The sequence below is a fragment of the Crotalus tigris genome, unplaced genomic scaffold (assembly GCF_016545835.1).
Source record: "Crotalus tigris isolate CLP2741 ecotype Arizona unplaced genomic scaffold, ASM1654583v1 scf7180000017666.379230911805:20528666, whole genome shotgun sequence".
Taxonomy (NCBI): Eukaryota; Metazoa; Chordata; class Lepidosauria; order Squamata; family Viperidae; genus Crotalus; species Crotalus tigris.
Window position 1 is genome coordinate 14,553,283 of NW_024096552.1, and position 20,626 is coordinate 14,573,908.

The 20,626-nt window shown below is 38.4% G+C and overlaps 1 protein-coding gene across 2 annotated transcripts in view; it reads right to left on the reverse strand.

Moving 5' to 3' along the window:
- Positions 1-20,129, reverse strand: part of NME8 (NME/NM23 family member 8) — a 52,621-nt gene extending 32,492 nt beyond the window's left edge. For both annotated transcript variants that reach the window (XM_039336367.1, XM_039336368.1), the window contains exons 1-7: positions 20,043-20,129; positions 19,723-19,763; positions 19,574-19,631; positions 14,080-14,186; positions 12,964-13,035; positions 10,159-10,275; positions 4,416-4,482 (exon numbers count right to left, since the gene is read on the reverse strand). In XM_039336367.1, the coding sequence (XP_039192301.1) occupies positions 4,416-4,482; positions 10,159-10,275; positions 12,964-13,035; positions 14,080-14,186; positions 19,574-19,631; positions 19,723-19,755 (454 nt within the window). In that variant the 5' untranslated portion in view covers positions 19,756-19,763; positions 20,043-20,129. The remainder of the gene's footprint in view (positions 1-4,415; positions 4,483-10,158; positions 10,276-12,963; positions 13,036-14,079; positions 14,187-19,573; positions 19,632-19,722; positions 19,764-20,042) is intronic.
- Between the last annotated feature and the right edge of the window lie 497 nt (positions 20,130-20,626).

The following is a 20,626-nucleotide window of genomic DNA, read 5'->3' on the forward strand; positions in this document are numbered from 1 at the left end:
CCAAAGCAGAACCCGTTCGGTGTGTCTTGTGCTCCTCAGAAAGGAGTTTTGGTATCCAATGAGCAGACACCTTGTGGTATCCCAAATTTTCTGTCACTATCTCATATAAAACAGTCTGAGAAATCTGGAGAAAATGTAAAGAAAGTATAGCTATCATGAACCAATAGCCTTCCTGGACCTTTTTGTCAATTTTCTGCAGGAGTTCATCGCTGACCACAGATGGATGGTCACTTCTTGCCTCATCACACACATCAGCTCGTCCATCTTTAAACATGTGACACCATTGATGTACAACACCTTCACTCATTATGTTTGATCCATAAACATTACATAATTCATGAGGAATCATAGCTGCTAAAAGTTTTTTTTTTGCACAAAGGAATGGTTTTACTGCATGCACTTCACATTTGGCAGGATTTTATATGGCAGGGTGCATTTTCAATTGATCTAGTGGATGAGTCAACTGCAACACAACCTTCTCCTTCCACTCCTCACTGCCTACTGAACTACTGTGCACGGTGCCATAGGCTATCCCCACTTATTTTTCTCACATGCTCAAATGGAGGTTTATTTCTGAATTGCCCTCGTATATGAAGGAAGACTGAATGGATGGAGAAGAAGATCAAGAAAGTCTTAATTAGCTTTGAATTTAGTATTATCGTTTCTGATCAACAAATGTTATTAAAAAGTCTTTAATATTAACAAATTAATATTTTTTTCATGGGAAAACATGTTATATATGAAGAATATAGACATTTAAATAACAAAATAAATAATCTATAAATGAATGGATATGGTATAAGTAAAGAGACTTTGCAAGGATAAAAATGTTTGGAGAACTTTAGAAATTGCCAGATAATTGCTGGGTAAAATAGTTTTACACAGATTCCTCTTTCTCCTGCCTTTAATTTCTTTGGATTATTACTTCACAGCAGTTTGTGTATTGTCCACCCTAAAGGGACAATGATGGGCAGGTATAGATACATGTTTGTGAAGAAAGTACCATACTTTCTTAAGTAAGTTGTCTCCTTCTTAATTCTCTCAAGCATTGGAAATTGACTTTTTTGTGAGAGGCAATATTAGAATCATTGTCAGGACCTCTAAAATAGATTTACTTACAGTTTATTGCTTATGCCTATGTATATTCTTTTGGGGGGCCTGCCATTCTGTTGGGAGGGGGATTGTATTTGCTTTGCTCTGCTTTGCCCTCCCTCCATGTGAAAGGAATGTGGTTTGAAAATATCTGTCTTATCTCCAGATGATGGAGCCTGGGACTGTTGGGAAACAAAACTGAGAGAGACCTTGGAAAGGGCACTAAATTACTAGGTTCTCAAAACAATCTAGTACCTATGGATTGGCTGTATTTCAAATGGACAGTTGGACACTCGGGGGAGGAGACTTGAATGGGCTGTTTGATGTAACCTTTTACGCGCAAAATCTTCAGACCTTGCTTTGCCTTCCTGCTATCACTAACTCTCAACAAAAGTTCCTTTTAAAACAATGCCTGTTTCAAGAGTTCTGCTTCCTTGGGAGATCTAGTTGAGGCTGGTCCTTACAATCATCTAATTGTATTTTAAGAAAGATAGATTTTGCTAAGGATGGTATTGAAAATGTATTACCATGGCTGGATTCTAAAAACATGATGTATCTTCACAATATAATATATACATATACATATACATACATACATACATACATACATACATACATACATATATTGCTTTCTTACACCAGATTTCAGTAACCTAGATATGAAGTAATACTATCATATTTTCATAACAGTATCTTTAAATCTGATTTTTTAAGCCAGACATTTTGGTATGGTCTCACCATAAAACAGCATCCGATCACAATTCATAATTCTGTATTTTGGCAGAAACTATATAGGTGTGTGAATTTGGATAACCTGTAATCAAATAATTACAGTGCTCTTCAACATCTTCATCAATGATTTGGATGAAGGGATAGATGGGGAACTCATCAAATTTGCAGACAACACCAATCTGGCAGGAATAACCAACACTCCAGAAGACAGGCTTAAGATACAGAAGGATCTGGACAGACTGGAACACTGGGCACTAACTAACAAAATGAAATTCAATGCTGAAAAAAGCAAGGTTCTACATTTAGGAAAGAAAAACCAAATGCACAAGTACAGCATAGGTGGCACCATGCTCAGTAGTTAATAACTGTGAGAGAGACCTCGGAATCCTAGTACACAGTCACCTAAATATGAGCCAGCAGTGTGCTGCAGCTGCCAAAAAGGCCAACACGGTGCTAGGCTGCATGAACAGAGGGATAGAATCAAGATCACATGAAGTATTAATACCACTCTTCAATGCCTTGGTAAGGCCACACTTGGAATTCTGCATCCAGTTTTGGTCACCACGATGTAAAAAAGATGTTGAGACTCTAGAAAGAGTACAGAGAAGAGCAACAAAGATGATTAGGGGACTGGAGGCTAAAACATATAAGGAACGGTTGCGAGAATTGGGTATGTCTAGTTTAACGAAGAGAAGGACAAGGGGGGACATGATAGCAGTATTCCAATATCTCAGGGGCTGCCATAAAGAAGAGGAAATCAAGCTACCATAAATGCCGGCGTATAAGGCAACTTCCGCGAGCACTGAAATCGGTGCCAAAGACGGGGGTCGTCTTATACGCCGAGTCGTCTTATACGCCGGAAATACTGGTAGTTTCCAGCGTATAAGATGACGTTCTAGGAATGCGACCCGGCGATAAAGACGGGGGTCGTCTTATAGGCCGGGTCCCCTTGTACGCCAACATATACGGTATTTTCCAAAGCACCTGAAGGCAGGATAAGAAGCAATGGGTGGAAACTAATCAAGGAGAGAAGCAACCTAGAACTAAGGAGAAACTTCCTGACAGTGAGAACAATTAATCAGTGGAACAGCTTGCCTCCAGAAGCAGTAAATGCTCCAACACTGGAAGTTTTTAAGAAGAGACTGGACAGCCATTTGTCTGAAATGGTGTAGGGTTTCCTGCCTGAGCAGGGGGTTGAACTAGATGACCTCCAAGGTCCCTTCCAACTTTACTACTACTATTATTATTATTAAAAACAGAAGCACCATGGCAAGATGGATGGCCAATAAATTGAATGAATGAATGAATGAATGAATGAGCAAGCAAGCAAGCCTTAAAACTGACAAGGAAGATATAGAAGTGGTCTGCCTTTTAGGATCAAACATCAATAGTAAATGTACTACAAGCAGTCAAGAAATGGACCACAAACTAATACTTGGTATGAAGGTCTTGGAAAGGATATTCAGATGCTACCATGTGTCTATAACTACAAAAATCCAAACACTGCAAGCCCTGTTATTCTCTATGATACTCTACGGAAACAAAAGTTGCACTTGGAAGACACAAGCTAGGAAAAGTATTAATTCTTTTGAAGTTTGTGCTGGAGAAGATTCCTAAGTATACAGTGGAGAGCCAAGAAAACAAATCAGTGAATCATCAAATAAATCAATCCATAATTCTTACTTGAGGCACAAATAATCATGCTCAAATTATTCTATTTTATATATACTATATGAAGGCTTAGGTTTCTGGAGAAAGTGTGACTGCTGGTAAAGGTGGAATGAGAAAGAAGAAGAGCAAGGTGGATAGACTCAGTGGCAATGGCAGTGCTATTGGAAGAGCATAAGAACCAGAATGGGGATAGATAATCAAGGGAAAAAATATCTATGTGGTCATTAAAAGTCAATAATAATATCATGCCACATAATCACTGATTCACTCACTGACTCACTCGCACTCACCCACTCAATCAATCAATCATGTGCATGATGTATATTTTAAAAATGGCTCTTTGATCACATCCACAATCTTTGACTCCTCTATGGATGTCATCCTAAAACCTACAATATTGTCAAACCTGACTCAAGTTCATAGTTGCTTGCACCTGATTTCACTCACAGCTTTGCCGAACATTTACAGAGGGAGGGTGTTGAATTCCTAAGGGTGGGGGAGGCTATGGAATGTAAGAGAGTCTTCTGTTGCCGGAGAAACATTATCTACCAAGGCCAAGTCATAAAGAATGTTTGACTGGAGGAGAAGGTTTTTCCCAAAGCAAAATAATTGAACTCAGTTGGTGAACTATGAATTGTGGTAGGCCCAGAGGCGAAGAAGGGAGTTATCTAGGTGTGTTTTTGCATGAAAATCCCAGAACTGACTTTGCTTTTGTCTACATGGATTTTTCAACAAAGCAACACTCTTGGTCGATCTAAAGAGGCAGGAGTTTCTTTTGTTGAAAGTGCCAAATGGGATGGTTGACAAGTATTTGCTGTTACAAAATTTTTTGCACCAAAATATTTCAAACAGTCCATCCTGTTTATGAACAACTGTATAACTATGTTGCTATCCCATAGCTTTCATAGAGTAAGACTTACCTCCAGCTTCTTCTTCTTCAGGTTCTTCTTCTGATTCTTTTTCTTCTATAAACATGAGTTCTGGCATCTAAAAATAAATATTTACATTGTCTGGTGGAATTTATTTAAAAGGTCTGTATGGTAGTTATTAGTTTCTACATCTAATCTGACTTAATATGTTTTAATTTTAAAATGCTTTCTACAGGAACGAGGTTTTCACAGTTTTCAAAATATAAAATAAAATCAACTAGAATTTTCTTATATGAACCTCCAAGGAGTGAAATAGCAGAAATGGCATGCCACCAGCAAAATTTTATCAACAGGAAAGGAAAAAATGGAAAGTAGACCGCACTTCTGTCAGTGCAGTTGAGAGACTGGCACCCTTTATTATCCTTAAATGGTTTTTATCCAGGTTGCTTCTTAGATAAATAGGCACTGGTACGCCAAAGAGGAATACAAAGGAGAATCATTATTTCATCCAGAAGGAAGCTGACAAGAGAAAAAAAATATGATTTTTAACCTCTGCCTTTCCCAACTAAGCAGGCAAAGCCTATATTTCCTTCTAGTGTATTTCTTGAGATCAACCTGGAAAGATGAATCATTCTTGCCTGAGTTCCATATTGAATTTCTGTTGGCTGCTATTGATGAACAATGGAAAATTTCTTCATAGAACAGCCTCTTTAGAGCAGTGTGCCTTTCCATTGACAGACAGTCATTAAGAAAACACATCTCTTTTTTAGCCATTGATTTCAGGCCAGGAATCCATAGCTGAATTTGCTTCATTTTTCCCTTCTTCTCTTCTCTCCTGGTGGTCCATTTGCATTATTATGCTGGACAAGGATTGCCTAGAAAATTGTTGGCAACTTCGACAATTTTAAGATTTGTGGATGTCAGTTCAAGAATTCCTCAGCCTGCTTGAAGTGCATAATTTTAAAGTTCCTAAAGTTGAGAAACAGTATCCTAGAACACTGATAGCTGTCACAGGATCCTTCCTGGCTAAAGCCAATGATTTCAAATAACTCATAAATTATAAGCAACTCATTAACAATTTAAATGTATTGAATTTAGGATCAAAGGATATTTGACATTGGAGGATCAACCAAAAATGTTTTTTTTTTGAAACTGAAAAACAAAAGGAATGAAAATTACATTAGATGGGAGTTTCTGGGGAACTTCCCTCTTTTCACAATTTAGTGAAAGTTCCAGTAAATGCTATCCTGAAGTTGAAACTCAAATACTTTGGCCACCTAATGAGAAGGAAGGACTCACTGGAGAAGGGCCTCATGCTGGGAAAGATTGAGGGCAATAGAAAAAGGGGACGACAGAGAATGAGGTGGCTGGATGGAGTCCCTGAAGCAGTAGGTGTGAGCTTAAATGGACTCCAGAAGATGGTAGAGGACAGGAAGGCCTGGAGGAACGTTGTCCATGGGATCATGATGGGTCGGACACAACTTTGCAACTAACAACAACAACAAATATTGGGGAGAGTGGGGGGTAGAGGTATTAAGTATGAGAGCAATAAATGAGCATAAAAAGCATGACAAATCAAATTTATCATTATACAAAACACTCCATAATTATATTTAAGGTGTTCATTAAAACCAATAGTTTTAATGGGCACCTAGATTATCATTATGGAATGTTGTTGTATTGTGCTAGATTTGATTTGTCATCCTTTTTATGCTCATTTATTGTTCTCACACTTCTTTTAAACTCTTTTTAGATTTTTAAAAAAGTATTTTTAGCTTTTTAAGTAATTTTATTTTTGAATTTTGTATTTTATGCTTTTAAATTCCTTATATGCCATCCTCCTTATGCTGGTCTTTGATCATAATAAAGCTTGATTTGATCTGACTAAGTTTCATTGATATCAGAGCAACTCCATGCAAAATATGCCTATCTTGGTATTACACCTTTCAAAGAATATATTTTATGTTATTAGAATTGTGCTAATTGCAAATTTGCTGCTGATTTCTGTTCATCTTGAAAAAGCTAAAACCTGGTAAGTAACTGGATGAGAAATCAGCAGAGAATCCCAGATTAGTCTCAGAGGCTAAATTGGAAAGTAAAATGAAACTAACAAACATCCTGGAAGAAGTCAATGGCAAATATCTTGCTGTAGATGTTTATATATTATTATCCAGAGAGACATTATCTTTAATTATAAGCTTAGCCTGCTGTTGTTAATTTGTATGGAGCTATGGAGTCCTGGGTGCTCTTTAAGCTTGGTCGGTTGTTTGCAGATGCTTCATGTCTTGATTAGAAATGTCTACAAGGTAACAAACAAGCTCAGAGAGCACCAAGGACTTCACATTTCAACCCTGTGCTATGTGTATTCACTTCTATTATATGGCCCTATACACAAACTGATAGTACATTGGAATGGTCTTCTTTAAATAGCACTAATAGGATTATCTATCTAAATTGGAATCACTAGTACAATGCTAATAGCCTTATTCTATTTTACTGTTCTCAAACAATCTGTAAATTACCTTTATTGCCAATATGATTTATTCAATTAAAAAGTCTGGTTTAATTGTATCTGACATTGGTGCAGAATAGATGGGAAGGGAGGGGTTTCTGCTCATGAAAGTTCCTTTTGTTTCCAAAGTGGTTTGTCACAGAGAAATATGCTAATAGGAAAGCAATAAAAATATAAGATGAGCATAAAATAAACAGATATAAGCATAAGATAAGCATAGAGGATGAGTGCTATCTTTAATGGGAGACCAGGGATTGAAACCTGGCTAGTACCTACTTTACCAGTTGTTGTTCTTGGGCAAAGACCCCTAATACTTCATCTGCTTATCTCATATAACAGTGTCACAAACTAAAAGAATTATGCTGGCTTGGATATTGCCTGGATTAATAAGGTCTGCCAGACAGTCTTACAATATATGGACAAGCAAGAACCAGGAATTGATGAAATGCTGCTATAACAGTAGTCCTAACAAGAGGGGATATATGAGGGAAATGTGGATATGAGGAAAGTGGATCAACAGAAGACCTGCAACCATATTAGCTAAGAAACATCTTGTTATTCAACACTTCAACATATTGAGCAATCATCTGCTCCCATAACTTGAGACAGATCAATTTCTCATTACATCCCAGACTCAAGAAGACCCAGAAAAGAAACTCATTACATCTCAGATTCAAAAAGATACAGAATAAAGCAACACTTGAAGCTGGAACATCACTGCTATCTTCAGAGCATGGCAAGTGATATGAGGCATACATTCCTGGATAAACTAGCTACAGTCAATCCTCAAGACTGGTTATCAAGACTCAGTGGAGAAGTACCATTAGATAGGATGTTAGAATATGCCAATAGCGTCATCATAAATATCACTGTTACCACCATAACTTAAAGGATGAACTTGTTTACACTATAGCATATGTAATCTTGGAGATGCTTGGCTACACAATATAGATCAGCTGTACATACCACCACCACCATCATTGTCACCTGGAAAATAAAATTAAAGGCTAAAATCAAGACAGTTTGGAGAGAAATTACTCAGCTGGGGGAACTATAGATGGGTGTATAGATTAAAGGTAAGACTCAGCTATTGAAGAAATATAAGAATCTGACTCCATCTGAAATCCCATAAGCCACTAAACAATGACTCACAGCAATAGCTACCAGGCTAAGGAGATACACTAGGTAGGCAGAGGTCAAGAAGATAAATGCCTGATTCTCCAAAAACTATCCAAGATGTACTCCCATCAGCAGTGCAACAACATAGTAACAACAGAGCCACCAACACAAAAAACTGAATAGTATTGGAAGAACACATGGGAAAAAGAGAAAACACATAAGACCAGCCAAAGTGACTGTAGGACCTGAGAACAAACCTCCACAATCTCCCAGTCACCATCAGAGTAGCAAATACCCAGCATGAGTGGATGATCAACATGAAAAGCTGGATAGCACCTGGCCTGGACATAGAAAATAGAATAAAAGTATTGGAAAGGACCTTGGAGATCTTTTAGTCCAATCCCCCATCCATGGCAGGAGATCCTATATCATTCTGAACTTTGGGCTTGATGGAATGGATACACAATCATAGAAAAAATAGCAGAATAGAATAGAATAATGGAGTTGTAAAAGACCCTGGAGGTCCTTCATTCCAACCCTCCACCCAAGCAGGTCCCTATACCATTTCAGACAAATGGCTATCCAATCTCTTCTTAAAAACCTCCAGTGATGGAGCACCTATAACTTCTGAAGGCAGGCTATTTCTCTGGTTAATTGTTTCACTGTCAGGAAATTTGTCCTTAGTTGGTTCTCTCCTTGATTAGTTTCCACCCATGCTTCTTGTCCTGCCTTTAGGTGATTTACAGCAGGGGTGTCAAACTGCCAGCCTGCGGGCCGGATGCGTCCCAAGGAAGCTGCACCAACCCCATTGCTGGCAATGGCAAAACTGGCCCGATATGTTGTGTGACGTCATGTGATGTCACAAGTTTGACACGCCTGATTTAGAGAATATGTTGACCCCCTTTTCTTGTAGCAGCTGCTTAGATGTTGGATCACTGCTATTATATCACCCCTAGTCCTTCTTTTCACTAGACTAGACACACCAAGTCATCAAATGCAGCACATACCAAGGTGACCCACTGTCCCTCCTGCTGTTTTGCATAGGTTTAAATCCCCCCGACAAGATAATAACAAAAACTAAATATACATATAAGTTCAAAAGTTGAAATACTATCATCCATGCTTTCTTTATATATGCTATATGCTAAGAGTGAATGAGACATTGACACACTGATCCATCTGTTGCTAATCTACAATAAGGACATTGGAATATCATTCAGTTGGAGATATGTGGCTGAATGATAGTCAATAGAAAGTAGTTAATGCAGATGGGATGGAATTAATAGAAAGCTACATAGCAAATACCAAGATTACCTGCTGAGAGAATACCTGAGGCAGAGCAGACATGGGAGGAAGATCAAGCAGAGGAAGTACTATGTCAAGACAAGTTTCTGCATGGGATGTATTATACCATCAGCAGATAGCTGAATTGGCTGACACTGGAAAATCTTACCAATGGCTGAAAGAGCTGGTCTAAAGAAACACTGAGGTACTAATAAGAATGGGCACTAAGTATCAGATCCATAAAAGCTGGGCTCTACCATGCTAAAGAGACTTAAGGTGCAAATTATGCAGAGAAGCCTCAAAGCCAGCCCAACACATAATGGCAGAGTGTAAGATGCAGGCAGAAATAGCATACATTAAGTAGCTGATGTTATGTACAGAGACATCTGAATAGGCTACACTCCCAAAGCCAGATAAGAGATTCTACAAAAGATCATTGAGAATAACATAGCTGAGATCCTCTGGGTTTCCAGATGCAGATGGACAGGCAGGTATTGGTCAATCAACCTAACATTGTGGTAGTACACAAAAGACAGTTGTGTTTATATATGTAGCAGAGCCAAGGGACAGCCACATCAGGAAGAAGGAGTTTATGAAACTGGAAAAGTATCAGGGTCTGAAGGAGGATCTGGAGAGGATTTGGAAAGTAAAGGCTAAAATTGTCCCAGTCATGGTAGGAGCACTTGGAGCTGTGACTCCTACACTGGGAACACAGGAACAACATCAGAACTCTCTGTCCAGAAGAGTACAGGGCTTGGAACAGCTAAAATACTGCACAGAATCTTTAAACTTGCAGGCTTCTGGTAAAGGACCTAAATTTGAGGAAGACACATACCGCCCATAGAGATGAGAATAATAAACAGCCAAATAAGAAGTTACCTCTGGTCTTTTCACTTCTCCGGCTACAATTTTTCTTTCCAGTTCAATTAGTTCTATTACTTTTCTGTTTAGAAGAGGTCCATTTGCTCCTCTTACAATATCTATTATCTTGCCATCCTAAAAAACAAATATACTCATTATATATTCTACTTTAGACTTAAGGTTGAATCACCTAATTTAAGCCTGTATGTATTCTTATCTGACTGTATCACTATTTATATTACAATCTTGCATTCAGCTACTCTCACATACATTCTTTCATTCATAATTCTATAGAATCAGGGATATGACCTAGAGGGAAACATACAAAAACTGTTATATAAGCAAAGACCGCTGAAACATTCCTTAAGTCCTAGGACAGGGGTAGGCAACCCAAAACACTTAAAGAGCCACTTGGACCCGTTTCCCACCAAAAACAAAACACTGGGAGCCGCAAAACCATTTTGATATCTAAAATGAAGATAACACTGCATATATCCTTTTTTACCTTTATTATAGGTGTGTGTGTGTTTGTGTGTGTGTGTTTGCGTGTGTGTATGTATGTGTGTGTGTATATATATGTATATGTATGTATGTATATATATATATACATACACACACACACACACACACACACGTAAAAAAAGGATATATACAGTGTTATCTTCATTTTAGATGTCAAAAGGGTCTCTCTCTCTCTCTCTCTCCTTCTCTATCTGCCCTTGGTCTGCCACTCCTCTTCCCCCGCTCTCTTTCTTTCTCTCTCTCTCTTTCCTCTCTCTCTCTCTCTCTCCCTCTCTCTCTTTCTCTCTCTCTCTCTCTCCCCCCCTCTCCTATCTGCTGCTCACCTGACAAGCTTCAGGCTGTTGTCCAACAAGATCAGGGGTAGGCAACCTCGTCTCTTTTATGACTCATGGACTTCAACTCCCAGAATTCCTGAGTCAGCCTAGCTGGGCTAGCTAGCTCTCTCCTGCCCTTCCTGCTTCCTGCAGAGATGCAGCAAAGGGAAGAGCTCCGCCCAGTAAGCTTTTCAGCTCCTCGGAGAACACTGTGAGTGCACTCTCTTTTTTTTATATAGACACACACACACACACAAACACACACACACACACACACACACAGAGAGAGAGAGAGAGAGAGAGAGAGAAAAGCAGGGAAGCGCAATTCCTCTCTCTGTCTCTGTCTCTCTCTGCAAAGGCAGAGGAGGCTGGGAGCCGCAGGGGAAGGCTCAAAGAGCCGCATGCGGCTCCGGAGCCGCAGATTGCCGACCTGTGTCCTAGGAAGAAAGATAGTATTAGGGAATTGATTCAAAGCTCTTCCTTAATTAATTGGAATATAACAGGTATGGAAAGTAAAACACAGTCAGACTTGAAAAATTCTATTATTACAGCCTATTTCAATAAAGTATAATTAAATTATTTCAATGTACAGTTAGTCCTGGACTAACTATTGTTAAACAAATGGTGGTAATACGAGTACTACCAATAGCCTATTTCCTGACTTGATCTAACCTGAATAGCTGACATAATTATATCAAGGATGTAATACTCCAGAAAACCATTGGATGTCATTGAAGAGATATAGAAACTCTGGCCAATTGTTATTATCTAGTACTTGTCCAGAATTATACAGTCTTGCACATAAGATATAGTCAGTTCAGCTCTCAGTTAGCTTAATTCTGCAAATAAACTTCAGAAAAACCCATTAAAGTTAATGAAAGACTTCTTCAGTAATTAATTGTAGAAGACATGTATATATATATGAGAACAGAATTTCAGAGAGATCCAGCTGCTGCATGAAGAATTAATTTTTTCCTCCCTACTTGTAAATATCTCTTTCAAACAGGTATCTTTTGGAAAAGGAGAAAGTGGGGAATTATACATAGAGGGCAGGAAATCATATTCATAGGGAAGGGAAAATTAACTCTCCTGAAAATGGCTTGGATATATATATATATATTTCAGTTGAGTAACGAAAGTGGAGAAATCACTTAAATTGTGCAACTCTAGATCCATGCATATAAATGTTCACTTACCTGTTTGGTTTATTTATTTAGAGAATTTATATGGCTGCCCACTTACTCCCCATCATCCAGTTAGAGCTGAAGAAGCTTCTTGGACAAGAAGTGAAATGTCTTCAAAGAAAAACAAGAAAGTCCACTTGCCTTGTGAAAAAGCATCTTTGAGATAACTATGACTTGGATGATGAGAATCTCCATAGACAAGCCACTTGATGGGCTCCATCCCATTCTGGATTTCCCAGGCCCATTGGTAAAACTAGGTGTTCAGGGCCTTGAGAAATAGTATCAAAGTGGGAGCTAGTCTCATCTCTGTGGTGATGAAGTTTCAAAGGGAAGGACCCATCATGGAAAAGATGTACCTCTTTTGGAGTGGAGACCCACAACATTCCCCGACTGTCTGCTTTGGTGGATCAGTAGATGTAACTGAGAAGAGATGGCCCTTTCCAAGCCATGAAGGGCTTTAAAGATGACAACCAGCACTTTGAATTATACCTGGAATCATACTTTGTTGATTATTACAGGATTTTGTTCTCTGAAACCCTTTTCTTATTAGGATTATTGTGCTAAAGGCAGCGGAATAAGGGCTAGAATTGTGAGACACCGGGGTACGACAATAGCAAGAGATTTGCATGCACAAATATTCCCATATACAGTTCTATAAATATGTGATACAGAAGATTCCAGCCATTTTGAATTACTGTTCTCCTTTTGTATATTTCAACATGACTCAAAAAAACATCATATGTTATTACACACACTTAACCCTACGCAAAGCTCTTTTCCCATCCCCATTATGGTGCACTTACCAGACAGAAGACAAAAGCAGGTTCACATTTCTCTTTAAATGGGAGCAGGGTCACCACACTATCAGCCTCTGCCTTAAATGAATAATACACAAATACATCTGCTATATTTTTTCTCCTAAGTCATGTTGTACAGTAACAATTACCATATGAGTCTCTATTGTGGTTTATTATAGCTTTACTAGAACTTGGGCTGCAATATCTAAATCCAGTAGATGGAAGCAAAGAGGTATAAACTCATTCTTTGAACTATGTATTGGTCACCCTGATTTTTTGCAGTCAATATTCGTTAGTCCTATTTATTGAGAGTTTTGGTTTAGTCTATTGTTTCTTTTTCTTGTTTCTATTGCAGAATCCCAATGAAAATTAATCCCATCATTTTAATTATTGTAGTTGCCACTGAAAAAAACAAAGCTAAAGAAATGGATATGATTGACCTACCCAAGGACAAGCGATCTGTTGTTCTGCTATTTAATTTTGCTATCCTACTCATAGTAAAAAAACAAAACAAAACACCTTAATTATGGGTAAATCAGACCCAAATTTCATATAATTCTAAATGCTTTAAATAATTTTAGATTGGATAATATATGTATGATTGTGACACATCCATTGTAAATCTAGGCTAACCTCTAGTATTTATTTTTTTATTCCCCTTCTTACCTACAACAGCTCACCCTTTCACCTTTCGCAAGTTTCAAAATCTATGTATCATCAAGAAGCCCTGTTTTAGCCAATTTCTAGCCCATTTCTTGTTTGCCCAAAATGTGAAAAATATCTTTGAGTGTAATGAAACTCATTAAATGGACTAAATTTATTAAATTGGGATGGTTAGCCAGGTTCTTTGTCACTCAATCACCTCACCTCATCGCTAGGGCATAACAAAGCTATTGTGTGTCTTAAATTCCCTCTTCCCAATTTCAGCTTGTTATGGAATTTTTAATAATAATATTTTCAATAATCTCCCTGTCAAAATGAGACTGTTGGTCAATTGAGGTATTAATATCACAAAGTATTTAGTATGAGAAAGTACTTAACATTGGAGGTATGGAAACTGAAATCCAACTCATAGGGAGGGTGCTAGTTTAGAAAAAGCTGGTTGATTATCCAGATTCTTACCACAGCAAAATGTAGAAGATTATCTTCACCATATTCATTTTTTAGCCTCCTAAACAAGTTTACTACAGCTTTGCAAGGTCCACACCATGCCTGATAAACATCTACCACTGATAAAACATAGAAAGATAACATAAATTCCTATTTTAAAAAAATTAATAATACAGATTCCCTTGCTGAAACTCTTACCCATGGATAAAATGTGGATATGATCACAAATTGAAATAATACGTACATTAAGATTTTCAGAAAATAAAATCATACATCAATATGGACAGAAAGGGTGCATTTGCAATTCTTCAAAGCCCTATTCCAAAGATCAGCAAGTGATTTAGGCTTAATAACTATCAGACTTCTAATGAATGCAATTGTTTATTGCACAATTCCTCCTTAACATAAAGCAATATATATTTTAGTGGAGGTTAAACCTGTTTCCTGCTTTATTGTATCCAGAATACTTTTTAAAATGGATATCTCAGGAAATGGTGAGCTAAATAATCCAACATACCTATAGCAGGGTTTTTAAAACTTTTTCAGTCTGCAGAACCTGATTTTTTTTAAAAAAAAAAAAAAGAAAAAGAAAGAAAACTATTTCCAGAAATACTGATCAAAAGACAAAATTCTAGTGAGAGAAAATTGACTGAGGTTAATTGATTTTAATTTTATCTATTTTTGCCTTTAATGTGGTGTCTTCACAACTTTATGATATATAGACTTCAACTCCCAGAATTTCCTACAATCATTTCACTTAATTTTTCTCCAAGATAAGCAGTGAGAAAGATTTAATAGATCTGATACATCTTTTTTAAATAAAGTTTTATTCAGTTTTATAAGGTTAGGAAAGGGATGGGGTCAGTATGGGAGTTGAGGTTCAGGGTGGGGATCAGGGTTAGGATTGGGACAAAGATAGGAACAACAATGGGGTTACCTCCCATTAACATTAACATTTTCAAGCTTTAGCAAACAGACTATTGTCCAGTATTGGGCAAATGCTATTCTTGCTGCTGTCAATATATGCAATATTAAATACTCATTCTCCTTCTCATACTTGGCTCCTGGTATTCCTAACAAAAACGATTCTGGTTTAAATTCTATCTGTATTTTAGTCATCTTTTCCAACCATTTATGAATCTTAAGCCAATTTTTTTCCGCTTTAATAAGGTGACCAACCGTCCTCCTTTAGGGAGGACAGTCCTCCTTTTGTAAGGTCTGTCCTCACTTGAAAAGTGTCCTCCTACATGTCCTCCTTTTTGATATTTGAAGACTAATCTGCAGGGCTTTTTTTCTCATAGAACGCTCAGAATGGCGTTCCGGCATCTTTTTTGATGTTTTTTTTCAACTTTTGCATGAGCTGTGCTACTCCCCCATTGGCTTTTGAAAGCCAATAGGAATTGCTGCTGAGCACGTCAAAACACCCAGCTGGCAAACTTTGCACATGCAAGTTGTCTGCAGCGAAGGCGAATTGGCAGGAACTTTGCACCCCTCCCTGCTACCCAACTACACTATCTCCTAGTTAGTTCTGAAGATACCTGGAGGAGACTGGAGCAATAAGTTTCTCTTAATCTTTGGCTCTGCTAGGGCAATAATGGATGCGGGCACAAGAGTCAGGGGCGGCGGGGTGCTGCGGGCGGTGATGTGAGGGGCAGCAGCGGCTGGCTTCCCTCCTGTGCTGTGGGAACTGCAGGCTCTCTCTACATGGGGCTGCGCAGGGTGGGCAGTGATGCTGGCGGGGCAGCTGCAGGCAGGGTATGTCGACAGTGGGCTGCCTCCCAGGGCCGGAGCTGGCACGGCTGGTGCTTTGGGAGCCGCGGGGCCTGTTCTACATGGCGTGGCAGCAGTGCTGGAGGGGCAGCTGTGGGCAGGGGCGCGGTGGGCGGTTGACCTTCCATGGGCCAGGCCAGCTTTTATGATATTTTTTTCTTCAATTTATTTGTGTCCTCCTTTTCATTGTAAAAAAATTGGTCACCTTAGCTTTAGGGCATACCCACCAGGTATGGTAGTAGGTACCTGGCTTTTGTTTACATTTTCATCAGTTATTCAAAGTGTTTTTAAACATTTTCACTAGTCTTACTGATGTCATGTGCCATCTATAAAACATTTTATACAAATTTTCTTTATATGAAGCTGCTTTAGTCAGTTTAATGTTTCTATCTCATAACTTTTGCCAATCTTCTAAATCTATAGAATATCCAAAGTTTTTTGCCCATGTTATCATTGTTTCTTTTACTTGTTCTTCTTCCATCTTCAAATTTAGAAGAAATCTGTAAAGTTTCTTAATCAGGTTTTCATCTGTTTTTAAAAGTATTTGATCAAATTCTACCTGTTCTTTATAAAATCCCATTGTCTTTGCATCTTTTTCATATCTTGTTTGAATTTGCAAATAGGGCCACCATGCTAAGTCAATACCTTGTTATTGTAAGTCTTGCCTATCTTTCAATTTTTCTTCGTTGTCCAGAATATGTTTTTAAGTGACGACTTTGTCATAGTTAATTAAATTTGGGTAAGCGAAAGCTTCCATCGTTGAAAGCCATTCAGGTATTTTAATATAGATTTTTTGTTTTATTCTTTCCCATTCTAAACAAAGTACATTCCTTATAGTGTGGTTTTGGAAGTATCTCTGTGTTTTATTTTTTCCGTGCCACAGAAAGGCATGCCAACCAATTTGTAGGTCATGCCTCTCTAGGTACAGTAGTCTTTTGTTTCTCAGCATTATCCATTCTTTAAGGCATGGTAAAATGGCTGCTTGATAATATAATCTCCAATCCGGGAGTCCAAATCCTCCACTGTTTTTAGCTTCTTGTAACATTTTCTCTTTAATTCATGCTTTCTTCCCTTGCCAAATAAATCTCAATATTGTTGCATTTAGGTCATTAAAAAAGACCTTTCCCAATTTTACAGGAATCGTTTGAAATAAGAAGAGTAATTTCGGCAGGTACATCTAATACATCTTGAGGTTGCTCTAGAATAGTATTTTTTCAACTTTGGCAACTTTAAGATTTATAGATTTTAACTCCTAGCATTCCCAGCCAGCATGTTGGTTGGGGAATTCTGTAGTTGGTCCACATATCTTAAAATTGCCAAGATTGATAAGCGCTACCATAGAATCTCACAGAATCGCATCAAGTATTCACTAGGATCTTGGCATTCTGTCTTATGCAATTAACCAACACAATAAATAATAATAATAATAAAGTTGGAAGGGACCTTGAAGGTCATCAAGTCCAACTCCCTGCTCAGGCAGGAAACCCTACACCATTTCGGACAAATGGCTGTCCAGCCTCATCTTAAAAACTTCCGTGTTGGAAAATCCACAGCTTCTGGAGGCAGGCTGTTCCACTGGTTAATTGTTCTCACTGTTAGGAAGTTTCTCCTTAGTTCTTGGTTGATTCTCTCCTTGACTAGTTTCCATCCGTTACTTCTTGCCCTACCTTCAGGTGCTTTGGAGAATAGCTTGACTCCCTCCTCTTTGTGGCAATCCCTGAGATATTGGAATACTGCTATCATGTCACCCCTAGTCCTTCTTTTCAGCAACCGTTCCTTCTATGTTTTAGCCTCCAGTCCCCAATCATCTTTGTTGCTCTTCTCTGTACTCTTTCTAGAGTCTCAACATCTTTTTTACATCATGGTGACCAAAACTGGATGCAGTATTCCAAGTGTGGCCTTACCAAGGCGTTGTAAAATGGTATTAACACTTCACGTGATCTTGATTCTATTCCTCAGTTAATACAGCCCAGCTACATTAACAGTCTAAACTAGATTAGGCACTGGCTGCTGTGTAAGAGGTTTAAGCTCAAATTATATCTTAAATATATATTTGTACCTAATCTGTTTAAAATTAAAATAACCAACTCCTGGAGATTGTAATAATGATGGGGGGAGACCTCTTTTGGACTGGAAGGGCTGGGACTGCAGGGACGGGTTTGGCGATTTGAAATCAGCAGAAGCCTTTCTTAGAAGGTGGATTTCTGAACATATGCAGAATGTGGAGAGAATACCAAGATTGTAAAACAAATCAAATGCTCATAATGTAGTTGTCCTGAATACAGAGCATGGGTTTAGCCCAATTATCAGTGAATGTTGGAAGAATTCATTCTGTTTGAATTAAAATTAGATTTATTAAGAAAAATGTCACTTCTACCTAATCTACGGCTTGAAAAGAGGGAAGCATGAAAAAAGAGAGAGTGGAACAAGATTTTTTCTTTATTTGTTAAGTATAGAGGTGCATTTAACTAACAACAGATCAGGCAAAATCCGGGGGGGGGGGAGAGATCCTTCCCCTCACCTGTTCCTCATCATTTCCCCTAGTTGTCAAAACAGCTCACTGGTGAAAAGAAATGATAAAATCTTCAACAATTGATTTCTGCAGCATCATATTAGTTTGAAAAATTACACAGAAATAGCTTACATGAGTTTCTGAATTTAATTCTAAAAGGAGAAGTCACTCAGTATTAAAGGGATGGAAAACTGAAAATTGACAAAGTTGTAGAGAGAATTAATTAGGAGCATAGAAAGGCTATTTGTTGACGGAATTTAGATTTAAATGTTTAAAAAGTATTTAAATATATTAAAGTTACATGTCCCTTGAGAATTTTATTTTGCTTTATTTTGTCCTGTCCTATACTTTGCTATCTTTTTTCTTCTAGGTCAGTGATGGCGAACCTTTTAGAGACTGAGTGCCAAAAACCACCCCACCCCCACTCTGCCTCCCGCCCTGCCTGCTCCGCCCCCACCCACCCCCTGCCCCACCAGCCCACAGGGCCACGCACTGCCTCCATGTCACACCACAGCAGATGACCCAGGCAGCCCTGAAGCACCATGGCAGCCATGCCCTTCACCCACACCCCACAGCATCATCTGCATGCTATGGGGTGCGAGGGCGGAGTCTTGTCCCTGTTGCCCGGCTATGTCCTTGGCTGTGCTGCTCCATGTGGGCTGCGCCTGGGGGCGACTCTCCTCTAGGGGGGCTGCTGGTGAGGAGGGGGCCATGGAGAGGTGGGGCTGGGGCGATGGCATGTGTGCCCACAGAGAGGGCTCTGAGTGCCCCCTCTAGCATGCGTGCCATAGGTTCGCCACCACTGTTCTAGGTGCACAGTAGATATTAGACATGCAAAGTACATGTGAGCTTTCCTAAATATATATTTGTATCTAATTTGTTTAAAATTAAAATAACCAATTCCAGGAGATTGTAATAATGATACACAGGGGAAAAAAACCTTATGCCTTTCTTTCCTTGTTCTAATTCTGTTGATAATTAGGTTTAGGAAAGTTCCCCTTTGTATCAAGCATAAATTTTTCTTTGGTGCTGAAAGAGCTGGAACTGCAGGGATGGGTTAGGCAATTTGAAATTACCAAAGATGGAGGGGAGGTTCCATTCCAAATTTATAACAAGGATGTACTTGCAAATTGCTTGCATTTGATACACAAAGTGAAACACAAATGTGCCAAAAGTACATCATGTAAGCAATATATAAGAAGTACAGAGACAAAGAAAAAGTACCTGTTAGACCTTTATTTAGCAGCATCTCATCCCATTGTGTTTGATTGAGTATTACTGCCTATAGTATAAACATATAGAAAACATTATTTCCTCAATTTGTTTGCTTATCTAAAGAACGGTTGCCTAATTGAACTAACAGAACAAGATACCTGTAGTTGAATTTCTTTCTTCTTACTTGCCATTGTTTTTTCTGTTATGGTAGAAATAAAGCAAATTAAAATTATTGGGAAATATACTATTACTATGCTTTAATGTTGGGTTCTATCTAAACCACTCTGCTTGTACTATGAATTTGTACCAGGTTAACAAAGATCTTACAATAATAACTTGAAGTGAAGGAGATGGGAACACGTATTCATACAAACACAATATTATCTCTGCCCTATCCATAGAAATTCTCACATTTATGTACTTCACAGCCATATATCATGACACAATCACAGTACAAGTATCTTTTTTTTCATTATACCTCCTTATTAATTAATCCAAGATAGCTCCTTCCAGAAGGCAAAACTGTTGGCAGGAGGGAACATAGCAAGAGTGGGCAGGCTTTTCCTGCTGTTGCTATGGTCACCAAAGAACATCTAGATAGATCCCAACTGTAAAAAATATGTAGGTGAGGATATACACAGGCAGAATGGATCTCAAGCCAGATATCCTGGGTTCAGGGTTTTGGAAATGATGGACTTCTGGCAAGCTAGTGACTGAGAAGGATTAAAACTCAGGAAAAATATAATGGCTGAAAAAACTCAACCTTGAATGCCTCGCCTTCTTTCTGTGAGATTGAAGAAAGGAAAACAAGGCTATTATAATCATTTGCATCTTGAAAGAAAATACAACAGTTGTCAAAGTACAGGTAGTCCTCGACTTGTGACTACAATTGGGACCAGATTTTTTGTTGCTAAACAAAGCAATTGTTAAATGAGTCATGTCCAATTTTATGATAATTTTTGACATGGTTATTAAGCAAATCACTGCAGTTAAATTAATCACATGATCATTAAGTGAATTCAGATTCCCCCATTGAATTTGTGTCAGACACCCGTTGGGATG